Source organism: Oreochromis aureus, linkage group 14 (assembly GCF_013358895.1).
Source record: "Oreochromis aureus strain Israel breed Guangdong linkage group 14, ZZ_aureus, whole genome shotgun sequence".
NCBI classification, from domain to species: domain Eukaryota; kingdom Metazoa; phylum Chordata; class Actinopteri; order Cichliformes; family Cichlidae; genus Oreochromis; species Oreochromis aureus.
The window spans coordinates 28,036,401-28,050,885 of record NC_052955.1 but is presented as its reverse complement, the minus strand read 5'-3'; the positions used below and the strand labels follow the sequence as shown (position 1 = coordinate 28,050,885).

The 14,485-nt window shown below is 44.6% G+C and overlaps 1 protein-coding gene across 14 annotated transcripts in view; it reads right to left on the bottom strand.

Annotated features, from left to right (window-relative positions):
* Nucleotides 1-14,485, bottom strand: part of mecom (MDS1 and EVI1 complex locus) — a 135,366-nt gene that overhangs the window by 2,082 nt on the left and 118,799 nt on the right. For 6 of the 14 annotated variants that reach the window (XM_039622879.1, XM_031752651.2, XM_031752655.2 and 3 more), the window contains 9 exons: nt 10,598-11,984; nt 10,330-10,420; nt 8,860-8,886; nt 5,527-5,693; nt 5,178-5,255; nt 3,612-3,781; nt 2,401-2,545; nt 375-620; nt 70-262 (listed from right to left, as the gene is read on the bottom strand). In XM_039622879.1, coding sequence (XP_039478813.1) covers nt 70-262; nt 375-620; nt 2,401-2,545; nt 3,612-3,781; nt 5,178-5,255; nt 5,527-5,693; nt 8,860-8,886; nt 10,330-10,420; nt 10,598-11,984 — 2,504 coding nt within the window. The remainder of the gene's footprint in view (nt 1-69; nt 263-374; nt 621-2,400; nt 2,546-3,611; nt 3,782-5,177; nt 5,256-5,526; nt 5,694-8,859; nt 8,887-10,329; nt 10,421-10,597; nt 11,985-14,485) is intronic. The other 8 variants (XM_031752649.2, XM_031752653.2, XM_031752652.2 and 5 more) reach the window with 3 other exon arrangements.

The window sequence follows — 14,485 nt, the reverse complement described above, 5'->3', positions numbered from 1 at the left end:
TCTAAGTGTACGTGTGTGTGTGTGTGTGTGTGTGTGTGTGTGTGTGTGTGTGCGCGCATCTTTATCTACCTGAGACTTTGATTTCCTAAAGAGCGGCTGTTTGACTGCCTCAGTCAGAGATGGGGAACCAAATGAGCCGTCCTCCTCATCCCCATCCCCGTCTCCGTCACTCAGTTCGCTCTCGTCCAGCTTGCGCATTTCAGAAAAGTGATGGATGTGATCCAAGGCTGAGTAGCTGCTCTGCTCCTCCTCGTCTTTATACCTGAAAGTCACGTCAAACATCAGTTAAAAGCTGCCAGGATACTTTTGACTTCAAAGCATCGTATTGAAAGTGTTGCATTTTGTTTTGGAGCTGCACCCTTGCGTCAAATTACCTCCTTGGAGAAGTTTTACAGCTGAGATTCAAGTCGTTTGGCTCACTCAAGTCCATTTCGTCTTGTATGATGGGATCACCAAGGTCGCTTTGGAGCACCTTGCTTTCTGATTTTTCAGGGGTGTTGCTAGGCTCCTCCCCTTCTTCTTCATCCGCACCTAACTCTTCCGCTTCCTCATCTTCCAGGTCACGTGACCTATGGCTGGCCATCAGTGGCTTTTCTTCTTCAAATGGACCGCCATTTAGCCTGCAGACCAGGAACATTACTTCATGAGGCTTGTTCGATGCAGTAGGCATTTAAGGTAGAAGAAATGAAACATCTACCATGTTGGCTGTATTTTCTTATTCATTTACTCATTCTGTTTTTCAGAAAATATTCAGTGTGATTAAGGAATTCTTCTAGTGTTTGTAGATGAACTGATGTGAGGCAGAACAGGGCAGCTGGAATTGAGCAGAGCCGGAATCCCGTTTGTCATCAAGGCTTTGAGGCCCCTTTGGGCACAGCAGCACTGGGTTGATCATTGCAGCACTTAAATGGAGTGCTCTGCCTCTCTCCTTGTTTATTTTCCCTACTATCTCGTATTCATCTAATAGGCAAAATATTTAGCTGACAGCCCCATTTGGTGGGAGAGTTATGAGAGCGCTGCCAACCAGCCCATTCCTCTATCCCTGTGGAGAGGGAAAAGGCCAGCTATCCAAACTGCCTGAGTCTTAATCTGTCCCTCTGTTTCAGCGCCACAGGAAACCGCCATTTGGTAAATCATCTGGAACCACATTAAGACTGATTCACTAATTACACTCTGGGACATCTTTCGTCAGCTCCCAAATATGCCATTTCTTGCACAAAGGATTCAGAGAAGGGGACTGAAAATTGAACGGGGGAGAAGGAGATTCATAGGAAACACAACACATCAAGCACAACACCACATAATTATAGAATGCTTATAAACAGCATAGCCGCACTGGATTTAAAAGGGATATGTTTGAGACGGAGGGGGAGAGAGGTAATTACACCGTATTCGATTTTAGCACAAAAAGGATTTGCGTCGTTTTGCCTCAGATTTCAGGAACTGATAATGTTGTACCGTCAGCAGTGTTCTCGTCAGAGTGGAGAGTTCAGGTGGTATTCAGGGCTGCAAGGAAGGACTAGCTCCAAAAGAGGGAGTGAGAACTCTGTGATTAAGAAAACAGATTCGCTAATTACGCTTTCAAACGTGGTAATTTGCTGGGGATAAAGTATCTATCAGAAGCAGTCAGCAGTGCAGCACTTTGAAAGGAAACACAGGCCGACCCTTTGACCCCACCCCCTCTACCCTCTTCCTGTAGGCAGACATGTTGGTTCCAGATGTGGTCCTCTAACTGCTGCACTACCCCTCCTGCCTCCCGTCCCTCTGACACTCTACCGCTCGGCCCTGCTCTCACAGGCCTTCTGCTCAATCACGAGCTAGTCTGCGAGATCTCTATCGGGCCTCCAGTGATCAAACCAACATGGGGCGCGTGAAAACAAACTCAGGGACCAGAGCAGACCTCGCAACTGTTATCCGATCTGATCACAGCTACAAGAATTTGTTTGCATAAAGCCCAGATGAAGTTGCATGCATATTGATATCTTTTCCTACATGTGGTCAAGAGGCAATTGATTTAAAGAGCTTGCTCACTTTTCCAAATCTTAAATGTCATCGCAGATAAGAGTTCTTTACTCCAGACCCCCCAAAATGATGCGATTGTTATTAACAAAGCCTGGCTGGAAGGTATGAAATTGGATGTCTAAAAATGGCGGATAGTGGTTGACACATTGCGTGTGTGTGTGTGTGTAAATCCCACACAGTTAATACATATTCAATCTAATGTAGATTTACCAGTATCCTTTCAAAAGATCACCCTTCATCTGTTTTTTCCCTTTTTTTTAATTATTTATTTTTGAATCAGCTCGGGCCCTCCAGGCCGAGAAACAACCATCTCCTTGTATAGGTCAGTAGAAACAGGAGGAAAGACGGGCACGTATCACCACATAAAGCTGCTCTCACCCTTCCTCTGAGGGGTCCGGTGATGTCTGGTTCTGGCTTGTGTTGCTGATAAAATTTCTTATTTCGTTGAAATAAGAGTCCTCTTTGTCATCCAGTATGGCGCTGCTGCTGTCCAGTTCAGACTGTGGGGACGACATTGCAGTTCCTATAGAAAGAACACACATTCCAGTCATCATGTGTTTGAACTTGATGCCCTCAAACTATTTTAAAGGATGAAAGTATGCCGTAAAAGATGCGTTATGTTTGTCAGTCTGTCAGTGTGACGTCTGTATCCGTATCTACATTACATCACTGAGGAAAATATGAATCGTGCTTTAGAAGGATGGGGGTTTGATCCCCGGCTGTATCCATGGATAAGTTACTGAACCCCAAGTCGCACTTCGTATAGAAAATAAAGTGCTTGTATGAACGTGTGTGTGATTGGAGGACTGAGCCTTTTAATAAAAAGTGCTCAGAGTAGAGGAGCGCTAACTAAGTGCCAGCCCATTCACCATTTACATTTCTACTGGATTCTTCACTCTGTCATTTTTTGGAGACCTTAAGACAGTTTAAAATAAATTTATGTGACATCTGGGTATACTTGGCCCCACTGAACTTTAGTAATGATACAAAAGCCGAAAGCTTAAGACGCTATGGTTTTATTATATAAACTGTGGAGAAAGAATTTTTCTGCAAAATATTATTAGTCCATTGTGTTTGTGTTTTGTGTTGAGTGGGGGGAATATATAATTTAATGCCGAAAAAAGGAAAGCTTGACAGATAATTGATTTGCATTTGATAGATTGCTCATTGTGTCTGATTAAGTGGCGACCTCCTCTTAGGCCCGCTGCCGTCGGCTCCTGGCCAGGTGTCACTGTTCGTTCTGCTGATTCAGAGTCAGAGTGATGCAACCTCTCAACCCATAAGCTGTGAGCTGTGCTGCTGATGAAAGCAGCTCATTCAAAAATATTTTGTGCTGTTGTTGCAGAGGTCGATGACAGATTTATATAATTTAATTTCTCAGCCTCTGAGATTCTCTCCGATCAGGAGTATATTTTGTTTTATGCTATGCAGTGGAATGATTGATGAATCTAACGAGTCAGCAAATGCTGCTCTCATTTTCTCTGATAATACGGAAAGAAAAAAAAAGAAAAAGTAGCTTGATTATTGTATCTTATTACAAAATATATATATATATTTATATATCCACGGTCTACAAAACTTGTGCACACCTGACAGATTGCCGTTCTCGTGCTTTTTGAGGTGACGATCCAGGTTGGTCTGCTGACCGAAGCAGCGGTCGCACAGGTGGCACTTAAACGGCTTCTCCTTGTTGTGGATGTTGCGAATGTGACGCTGTAGGTTGGAGGAGATGCTGAAGGAGCGGTCACAGTATTTACACCTGCAGAAAGAAAGTAAAGGCCTTTCGTTTAGCTCAGTAATTAAATGAAGAAAACATCAAAACGCACATGCCGCTGGTCATAAATACAACTGTACTGCATAATGAATCAGGAACCTGCGGTTTGTTATGTGGGGAAACATAATGGGATACATAATGTAGGACACCACACACACACACACACACTCATACAGACAGTCCCAGCAGTCCCACAGTCCCAGACATGATGGAGGAGCTTGTTTAAGGTGAAACAGCTCTGCCTCTTATCTCCAGCCAGCGCAATAAAATTGCATTCTTCTCTCACAAAATAAGCACGCAACAGATTTGGTTTGAGCCTTGCAAAAATTAGGAGCTCCTGCCAAGTTTCTTCATGCAAAATTATACGAGAAGATTACATCTTTTCTTCTTGTGGAATTAGCTCGCTCGATTGGCTGTCCCTCAGGAACCCTCCCCCCCGGTTATCTCCACAAAAAATTACAATAAAAGGCGGTGATCTTTAATGGCATGCCAGCATGTAGAGTGCAGGCTATCAGGCTGGGGCAGTAGAGGCCTGCATCTGTCTTTCTCTCTCCCCTGTGGTCAGCAGGCCCCTTCCGAACTTTGGGCCAAAATTCCTCTACCTTAGTAACTACAAAGCCAAGCACCGGGGCATCCAAATGTAGTAAGTCTTCAGAATTAATTTTTGCATGGGTACTGGACCACTGTTGTATTGTAACTAGTACTTCAGATGCACCTGGAAAAATCTACTGGGCTGATAAGGGCAGAAAGGGGAGCCTTTAAACAAAGCTTCCAAAATGGAAAACAAAATAAGCGCTAAGAGCTAAAATGACTATTTTTTAACCACGATTTCTGGAATAAGATGGGAATAACTGTTCAGATGGGATGTAAGCCTCTATTTGGAGAAGCCAAAGTTTTTGTAGATCACTCTGTGACCACAGCTGCCGGGTGTGGACATCTGCCTGTGCTCCTCAACAACCCAAATCCCCCCAAACCTCCCCTTTCACCCAGGCGACGGACGCCATTTTTCATCAGGCAAATTGTTTAGCAGTAGTATAATTATTCCAGGCCTTTAATGGCATAAGAAAACACACATAAACTCTGTTCTAACTGTAGACAAGAAATCCCTGGGAAAACATCCACATGCTGTTAACAAATGAGTTGTGCTCTCTGTATGTGTGGTTGAGAGTACACTGTGTGAAAGTGTGTGCCCTGCTTTCACTCATATGTGCGAGGAGAGAAAAGCAGCTCTTTTTCATGGGGTGTTAATCGGCTATGGTGCAAATCTGATTTTTGACTGGACAATTATGTGCCTGCAGACTCTTAGAGCTAAGTAAGGATAGGTTGAGGGATACAATCGCAAAGTAAAAAAACATGAGGAGCCCGTAAAAAATGCTCTTACCTATACGGTTGCTCTCCTGTGTGAGTCCTCAGGTGGCGTGTCAGGTTGGCAGAGCGAGGGAATATTTTTCCACAGTATCTATAAAGGAGTACATAACATTTTGCAATTTTTAAATGCTTCCAAAAAAAGAACAGGAATTCTTACTGCAATGTGTTCTCACTAAAACACAACCATATAAAAACAAAAAACTACCCACAAAACGCACACCAGTCTCAGACAAGATTTACAAGAAAAGATTCTGAGCAAGGAAAAAGAAAGAAAAACTGCAGAGACTACTAAAACTATTAAAAAATAATTTATGACTGACTTAAAAGTGAAAAATACAAGCCAAACCAGGGGCTTTAGTTACCTGCATGTGTAGCGCTCCTTTCCCTTGCGCAGTAGCGTGTCGGGAAGCGCCGAGGGCGGAGCTCTGAAGTCAAACATGGAGGGAACCGAGCGCAGCAGGTCACCAGACTCTGGCTTCAAGGAGCCAAACGTTTCCAGCTTCTCTGCCATGTTCTCGATTGCGGTCATCTGAAGAGACAGGAAAAAGGAAGGACAGAGTGAGGGGCCAGGTCAGCTAAGAAGAAATGAAATCTGACTTTTCATAAACAAGATTTTGAGACAACACATTCAGCGTGTTTTGGTTTCTGATTACCGGATGCAGTAAAAATGCAAAAACTGACAATACCTAAAAAGCACAGAAATCCCACTTTCTTTACGTTAAGTACATAAGCCAAAGAGTTATGGATTTTTCTTAATGGAGAACCTACTTTCTATATAGATTCGCTCACATCGTTTGAGTAATGAGTCTTGTTTACAGGCAAAAAAACAGTTGAAAAGTCAAACAAGTGCCGAAGGAGAATTCTCATTATGACGCTCATGAATAATTCATACATCACAAGGTCAAATTCCTGTATGTGCATGACAAGAACACTGGAAACTGATTCATAACTTTCCCGAAAAATGAAAACCAGTATGCTTCCATTCATGGTTAGTGGCGAGCAGGTGTGCAACTGTGAATGTTAAATTAAGCCATTGCTTGCTCTGATCCAAACATGCATGTACAGTAGGCAGATAAACACACACACACACGCACATAGGATTAAGGACTGCGGCCAATCTGCTAATGAAGCTGAACCTTTACTTTCATCGGATACTCTCCGGGGAGATATCCGTGTGTGTATGTGCGCTCATGTATGTATATGAATGAGAAACTATGAGCTGCATGGTGGTCGTAGTTGATTAACTACCTTCAGTGTGTGTAAAAAACGGAAAATATATTTGTGTGAGAGAGTGAGGAATGTTCCTGTAATGCATTTGTGTGTGTGTGCAGGCATGTCCGTTGCATGTGATTGCACATGCTTAGTGTGTATCTGTCTGTGTGTGTGTGTTTGTGTGTGTGTGTGTGTGTGGCAGAGGAGTGATTCATGTCCACTGCTGGGCTGTAAACCATTCTGTGCACAATGCGGGCAGACAGCACATTCGTCAATATGAAAGATGTTGACATTACTGATCAAGGGCCAGACACGGGTAATAATGATATCGCTGTGCTGAGAGGGGCGGGATGGGGGAGGAGCGGGGGGCTGGAGGGGGAGTGAAGGGAGAACTAGAGGGAGGAGGAGAGGGAGGGGCAGGGGTCTCAGTAGGCCGCAGGGCCTGACAGGCCATCTCACACACACACACACGCACACGCACAAACACACACCCTTACAAAGTTTTCCTTTTTTTTAGCAGACACACACATTTGCATTATTTTGCCTGTATTGAATTTTCAGGCTGTTTCTCTTTCTTATTTCAATAAGGCAACAAATCAATGGTGATTCGGGTCCTCCACCAGAGCCCTGCTCCAACTTTGACATTCCATCTCCTGCTTTCACCCCCTGTCACTCTCAGGCTTCACGCCAAGATCGAGGAGACTGAGGGAAAAGAAACAGAGCACGAGAATTGGAGAAGAAGCATGATGAAGGACTAGATGATAGAGGAGAAGGGGGGGTAAAAAAAAGAATGGAAGAAAGAGAGACAAAGAGGGAGGAAAAAAAGCGTGCAAACAAGAAAGTAAGAAAAGGCAAAACAGAGTCCGGAGAGAGAAGGACTGATGGCTGATGGATGGCGGTGGAGTCGGGTGTTGGGAGTGGCTGATTAGGAGTGACGGCCGAGTGTAAAGTTCCTGCCGCAGCCGTCGGCGTTCCCACTGAGGGAGGATGTGGAGTGTCAGGTCTGTTTGATTATGAATATGCCAGTGCTACACGCCATGAATCAAAGGCAAAAGAGAGACCAAGTGGGAGAGAAGAGAGAAAGAGAAGGCGAGGAAGTGAGAAAAGAAGGGGGGGGGAGGGGCTGAAAGATAGGCAAGAGGGAGGTGAAATGCTTTCATATTTCTTTTGAATGTATTTCATTGGGCTCTTTTCAGAAACTGGAATGAATGCTCAGTTTGTCTGCACTGCTCAATGAGAAGCCATAACTCCTGGGAACATTAAGGCCCCTAAAGCTGTCGGCAGTATCGAACCTGTTCGATAAGACATTTTTAGAGCTGAAAGCTACTCCATCTTGGCTCCATCTACTGGGGAATTCTGATCCCACCTCAGTCTACTCATGCGGCTACTCTCTGTTAAGACTCGTCTCTTTTTATTGTGGAATATATTTTCTTTGCATACTGAGTACTTGCCATGATAAAAAATAAAAACTGATCACAACTGTTCTTTAAATCCGTTGCTGCAATTTAAATTTTTTTTTCACTAAATGCTCCAAAAGGAGATTTTTCTAGCCAAATAACTTGTGTGCAGGGACACAGCAAATGACTCACACGTCCAGTCCAATAGACTAGTGACCATCAGTCAGCTCCATGTTACACTTCAAACACTTTAGCCATTGAAATTATTTTATGGATGTCGAGTCAGGCTCACTTGGAAATATTGCGTGCGAAATGTTCGACATTTTGATCTAAGCCGCATGTACATTCAACCACACACACACACACACAGACACACACCCCTACTAAAACCCCCCTATCCCTCCCTCTGGGCAGTGTGCATGCATCTGTAAACTTGCTTGTTTCTGTAGCACCACTCTGGGACCAGCAGTTGATTGGCTATCTTCAGATGTCAGTGATGCTGTTAGGGCCCTAATTAGCGAGATGCATTCTCATTTGTTGATCTTTATCGGGAACCAGATGTTTGGAGGGAGGAACTAACCTCCCGCTCCCCCCGCCAGTGTCCCAAAGAGACTGTTACCCTCTTGGTGATGTAAAGCAGCACCCCTAAAGACCACTCACCACCCCACGTTCCACTCATCCCCCCTCCCCTCATGCCCATTTGCAAGAGGTCTGCTTCATTCTCCAAATAAGCAAACATATATTCAGGGCTGGTGCATGGAAAGGGTGTAGCTCAGTTGGAAATCCCCACTGAAACACTTTCATGTTAGAAGTAAAGATACGTCAAGATCGAAAGATGTAAACAAATCAAAAAGGCTTGGATACGCATACCATAATATGTTAAACATTATAAACACTGATATGAAATTTCTTTTTATTGTCTCTGAGCAGTCGAGTCAGTGCGTGATTGTGACAGGCCAAAGCCATGCGAATGCTGGGTGATGTCAGTTGGAAACTGTTTTGGAGCTCGTGCATTAACTGTGGGATAGGGTTTGTTTGCTTGACGTACGGACACATGGCAAAACTGTAGGTTAAAGAGGAACTTACCCAAGTTCTCTGATCTGGCAAATGAAACTGAGGGGCGGAAGAGAAGGAAAAGAGAAAGCAGTCAGAACCAGAAAGTGGCGCATGAATCAACAGCTTTTGATTGGACACATATGGGTACAGAAGGGATGATGGGTCTTGGTGCAATTAACTTTGAATGAGCAATGAGCTGCCTATCTACGGAGTTATGGCGCTGGAATTATAGGAGGCTCTAATAGTTTCCAACACTTCCTGGTGTTCAATAAGCTCATTATAGAAGGCTACAAATTCAATTCCAGTATGTAATCTAAGCCAGTATTGGCTAGCAGTAAAATTTCCTGCCAGGAAATAAAAAGCTGAATCACTAAAGGTTGAAAGAACTTCCAGCCCCCTCAGCTTTGCAAGCACTCTTTTAATATATTGCTCAAGAGTGACTCAGGTGACTGAAAACAAACCTCCTCAAAAGTACGCGGAACAGCCCATCGCCTGGTCTGGCTGAGACCTACCCTGGTCTGGTATTTGCGGGAATGATTTGTGTGTCCAGACATCATAAAGTCATAAAGATGGCCTAAGCACTCAGTTAGTGTTTCTACTGATAGGACACCTCATTAAGGCATGTGGGACGGCCATGTGGCTGCTGCAGGCTGGGCCCATGCAGCAGTCTGGACAGGGGACATAAATCAGACAAATGAAACAGCCTGTAAAAACCAGACCTGAAACAGCCAGAAAAGAGAGAAAAAAATCATGTGCCTGAGAAAGTGGTGTTTTCACTTTCCAACAGACCGTTCTCACCCGCGGGGGAAGATTGAACAAATGAACGTCAATGCAACATGTCATCGACATGCATACACACAGACCCGCGTGCACGCATGGACACATACCCGTTAAATGGAGCCTCACGCTGGAAATACTGGCACAGAAAACCCAGGGGCAGAAACCGTTGCTTTAAGAGCATATCATTTTTTTATATTGTAATCAAAGACATATTATAGGAAGATGTGTCACAAAGTGGCCTTTCTTTCAGAAACACATCTGTTTCGGGGAGCCAGCAGCGGGCTTAACAGGCAGTAGCTTGGGTAAAACTAGAGTCACATGCTAATCCTCATTAATTCAGTCTGGTCAGCCTGTGATAACCATTAAGGATAAAGGCTCTTTGTAGAAAGAATCATAATATGCACTGGTTGGTTAAATTCCATGTTGCTGTCACTGCTGTGTACATAGGAAGCCAAGAGTGGACTTGTAAGCTTGAACTGTGCCATTGTTTGATGGAAAGACCCATGACAGCTGTGATGAAACTCCTACCTTTATAAATTAGGGCAGTATAGGCATCTAAATCATCAACTTTAAACTTAAATAACTAAAAGAGTAAATGTAGTAGGTAGGAATGTGCTGCTGAACTGGTAAGAATACATAGTTTAATCCTTTATGTTGTACCCAGTATGCCTCCTTTCCCAAATTTCCCCAATTCCCGTGAATGCCACAGTTTAAACCTACCTGTGGATGGAAAAGGAAGCCCGGAGCGGGTCGCATGTACTTGTCTTTCAGAGTCTCAAACGGATCGCTCATTCTCCTCTTCTCAACCCTGCTAATAGTAGATTTCTATTAGCTCTTAGTGGTTATCAGTGGAATTATATTCAGTTTTACAAAATAACTGACTTTGCAAATCTGTATGCACATTTGCAGCATATAGAAGTAATTACATTTTTTAAATACTGCTATTTAACCAAATAAAGGCTTAGAGAGTTACTGGTAATAACAATACCTATAGATGGGGTCCATGAAGAAAGGGGTGGGCCTAGCATGTTGTAAGGAAGTGTCTGCTTTTGGGATCTCCACCACTCCTTTCTCCTCTTCATAATTTGGATTCTTTTTTGTCTCCTCCTCTCTTGGATTACGCCCACGGCCCCTGGCCCCAAGGCTCAAATCTAGTGGCTGATCCTGACCCATAGATTGGACCATTTCTGGTTTGGAAGACGCAAAGGATGCTAACTTTTCCTCCTTTCGCTTGGTGGTGAGGTCAAATGGGGACTCGGATGAAGACTTCCCTTGGGCCTTCTTGGAGTCATCTGCAGGTGATTGTGGCTCCCCCTTCAGGCCTGCAGTTCTGAGGTCCCTGTCTGGGAAGGGGTAAACCGGAGGAGAGAACGCTGGGAAGAAAGGCAGTGGGAACATAGAAGGATAGGGAAGAGACCCAACCTTCTTGTCCTGCAGGCCAGCTAGCCCTGTGGAGCCAAAATACTTCTCGGCAATTGAGGCAATGGCCTTAATAGAGTCATTCACAGCTCCTGTTACAGCTGTGTGTTCGTCCAGTGGGGAGGGGATGAGGGAAGGGCCTGGAAAGTCTTTAGCAGCACTGCTGCCCATCAGGCTGGGGCTTTGAGGGCCTCCTTCACTGGCCTTCCTCTTTGGACCTTTTCCGTTTTCTCGAGCAGCCCCCCTCTCCCTCTCACTGTCCATGTCGCTTTCGAGCTCGGAGCCTGACGTGCTCTCCAGATCACTTCCACTGGGTGTGCTGACATCATCCAGGTCGCTGCTTTCAGACTGGTCACTCTGCTTGTTCTTTTGCTTGGTATAGGATGAGCCCTGGCTGTCTGACACTGGCATTTGACTTCCAGGTGAGCCGCCATCTTTGCGGAGAGCTTTGAGAAGTTCTTGAGACTCCTGAGCACCAGGGCTTGGAGGCAGCAAAGGACTCTTGCTCAGCTCTGCTCCAGGTCCAGCAACAGGTGCGTGGGCTGGCTGCCTGACAGGAGAAGTTGTGGCAGGAATGAGCGGTGGCCGATGATAAAGTCCAGAGGGGAACAGGCCAGGGAAGCTGAAAGGAAATGCCGGGGCAGCAGGGAACGTAAGTCCACTGTGATGTCGGCTAGCCCCAAAATAATCAGCAAGTCCTGCACTGCTGTGACCCATTGCAAGAGCTGATTTGTCCAAGCCGGGGGCCCCAGGGAGTGGCATACCCTGGGCAAACAGCCCTCCTGCTGTGAAGTGGTTCTTCCCTTCACAGAAGCGCCGGTGCTTGTTGAGGGAAGAGGTGGTGCTGAACATTTGCCCACAGTCCTTACATTTGATCTGTGTGCGGCAGTCAGCGTGCATGCGTTTGTGGCGGCAAAGGTTAGAGAACTGGGTGTAGGACTTGTGGCAGACTTCACCTGTAGGGAAACAGAGACAAGCATAGATCGCATCAGCCTCTGACATGAACTGAACCCCCACCCCTCCACCCCTCCCAACTCCTCATGCACATACACACCAAAATTACATAATTTAATAAGACATTTCTATGCTTCAGGCCGACTGAAGCTAAGGCAGAGGAAATGCAGCATGAGTGATACACTTGTGTTCCCATCAATACTCTGACAATGTTCCAGCAGAACAGAAAAGAAGAGGTGTGTCCAGATCCTGGAATTGTCAGAGAATCTATTTGGTTGATGGTGTGAGTCATTCGCTGCCACTCATCAGCTGCACATCAAACCAAATTCCCAGGCATCTCCAGCCCCATTGTCCTTCCAGGGACGCTCCCAGGGAGTCCATAAACAATCACACAGAGACACACATGTGTACATGCAGTCACATTCACAAAATATCCACACACACCGCAAAGAAATTGTAATCACACACACAGACACACACAGGCATAAAGATACACACACAAACGCACACACACACATTCTCAGCCTCATTCAGTACAATGGCTCTATTTTAAGTTTGAGAAGGAAGTGGAGTTGAATGAATCCTATCCTGCAGTCCAGTTCCCAGGGACAGGTCTCACGTCCTCTGCTGCTTCTCTTCCCTCCCCCCCCTCTCTGGGCCTCTCTAGTCACCCCCTCAGCCCCCTCACCTTGTCCCCATAGTTGGCCCTGTCATCCTGCGCTTACTGACCTTCCCACAGTCAACAGCCACACTCTCTATGCCTGCCTGTCAGTCTGTCTGTCTGTCTCCGGAGACGTACAGTGACAACACCCAATCCCGAGACAAAAAATCCACCATCTGATGGTATCTGTTGGTCATTATTAATCTGTCAGCTATTTCTATTGTAAATGGATGATTTAATAGTGGGAATAGTAGCCCATCATATGCTATTTTGGTTGTGCTTTTCAGTTTTCTGTCTCTGAACTTCTGTCATGCAGTTGTCAAAAAGAGGAGATGTCCCTCTTTGTCACACCCCTCCCGCACTATGGATTTTGTGGATTGCAGCTTGTGTTCCCCCTACACTTTTAGGAAAGCAGTAAGAAGGATTTCTGGATGATTGATTTAGCTCATATTGTTATTAGATCTTCAAAACGAGGATAAGGAAGTGGTTAGGCTCACACTGTGGTTTCACTTCTGCATACTTTGGATGCTTTCCAGCCTCAAGGTGCACAAGAGGCAATTCAAGGAGATGGAGAGGGAGAACAGGAAAAAAAAAAAAGCATTTTGGAAGCACATTTGAATAAACATCCCAGAGGAACTCCAAATGGGAAAGTTCAACCCAGGAGTGAATGTAATCTTATATTTAAAAAAAAAGAAAAAAAAGGTGAATTTTTAGGAACCAGAAAAATAAATTAAAATAAGGGTATTTGTGGCTTTTTTGGACACAGCCAGGGTAATGCAGAAGAAGAAGAAGAAGCAGCAGCAGAGGAAGAAGAAGGAGAAGAAAAAAAAATCCACGAGCCCAGACCTTTCAGTCAATTTAACCAATGAAGCTGACGTCTAGCACCGTGACATTAAACAGCAGTTTCTCAGTTTCTCTAAGCGTTACCTAATCACCACCACGGGTGTGTTAGGCCATTTTAAACTGTTTAAAAAAACACTAAAGAATTTGTCTTTTAAATTTGCTTGAAATTAGTCCAATTAAGCTTCTACAATGTGAAAATTTTAGCCAAAAAAAGAAGGAACAAGAGTTATTAATGATCTCTCCATGTGTCTATATTTTTTTTACGCACGCCCACACAGCCTGAGCAGACTGGAAGAAAAAATCCCTTTGATTCAGTTTAGTTCTTGTGACATTTACAGCCTGAGAACATACGCATCACACTCAGAGTGTGGGGCAGGATTCACCACATGTGTGTATTCTTCAGCTAATAATAAATTGAAAAACAAAACATTATGAAAATGCTCCTGTGAAAAGTGCAGCAGATAAATAATGTTCACTTGAGTGTGGGAATTAACAACCCAGCACCTCTGGGTGCTTCCCGTTCATACAAAAGCTTGTATGCGCACATCCTCGACACACTGCGTGCACTAAATCAAACATACTAGTATGTACACACAAGCACATGCATACAAACCCTACAAGAGCACTCGCACAAAAAGGCACTTCACACATGATTTCTCCCAGGCAGCCATCATGTCGGAGGCTGCTTTGTCTCTCTCTCTTTTTTTTAGACAGCTATTAGTTGTTTTTAAACCTGCATACTTTCTGCTGATTATAGCAAATGGACTCCAATTCAGAGGAAGCGCAGGGAAGAGGGGCTGTACATGTGGTTGCTATTTGTGAGGAATGGTGCGTGTTCTGGAGGCAAAAGACCAGATAGGGAAATCTGAAGTCTTCACTGGAGATGCCGTCACTCCTGCCTCAGCATATGGATATTTATTTATATGTGTTTGTCTGTGTGTTTTCATGGCAAAAGAGAAAGATAGTATGTATTTAATGTGCACAGATTTGTATGAGCCC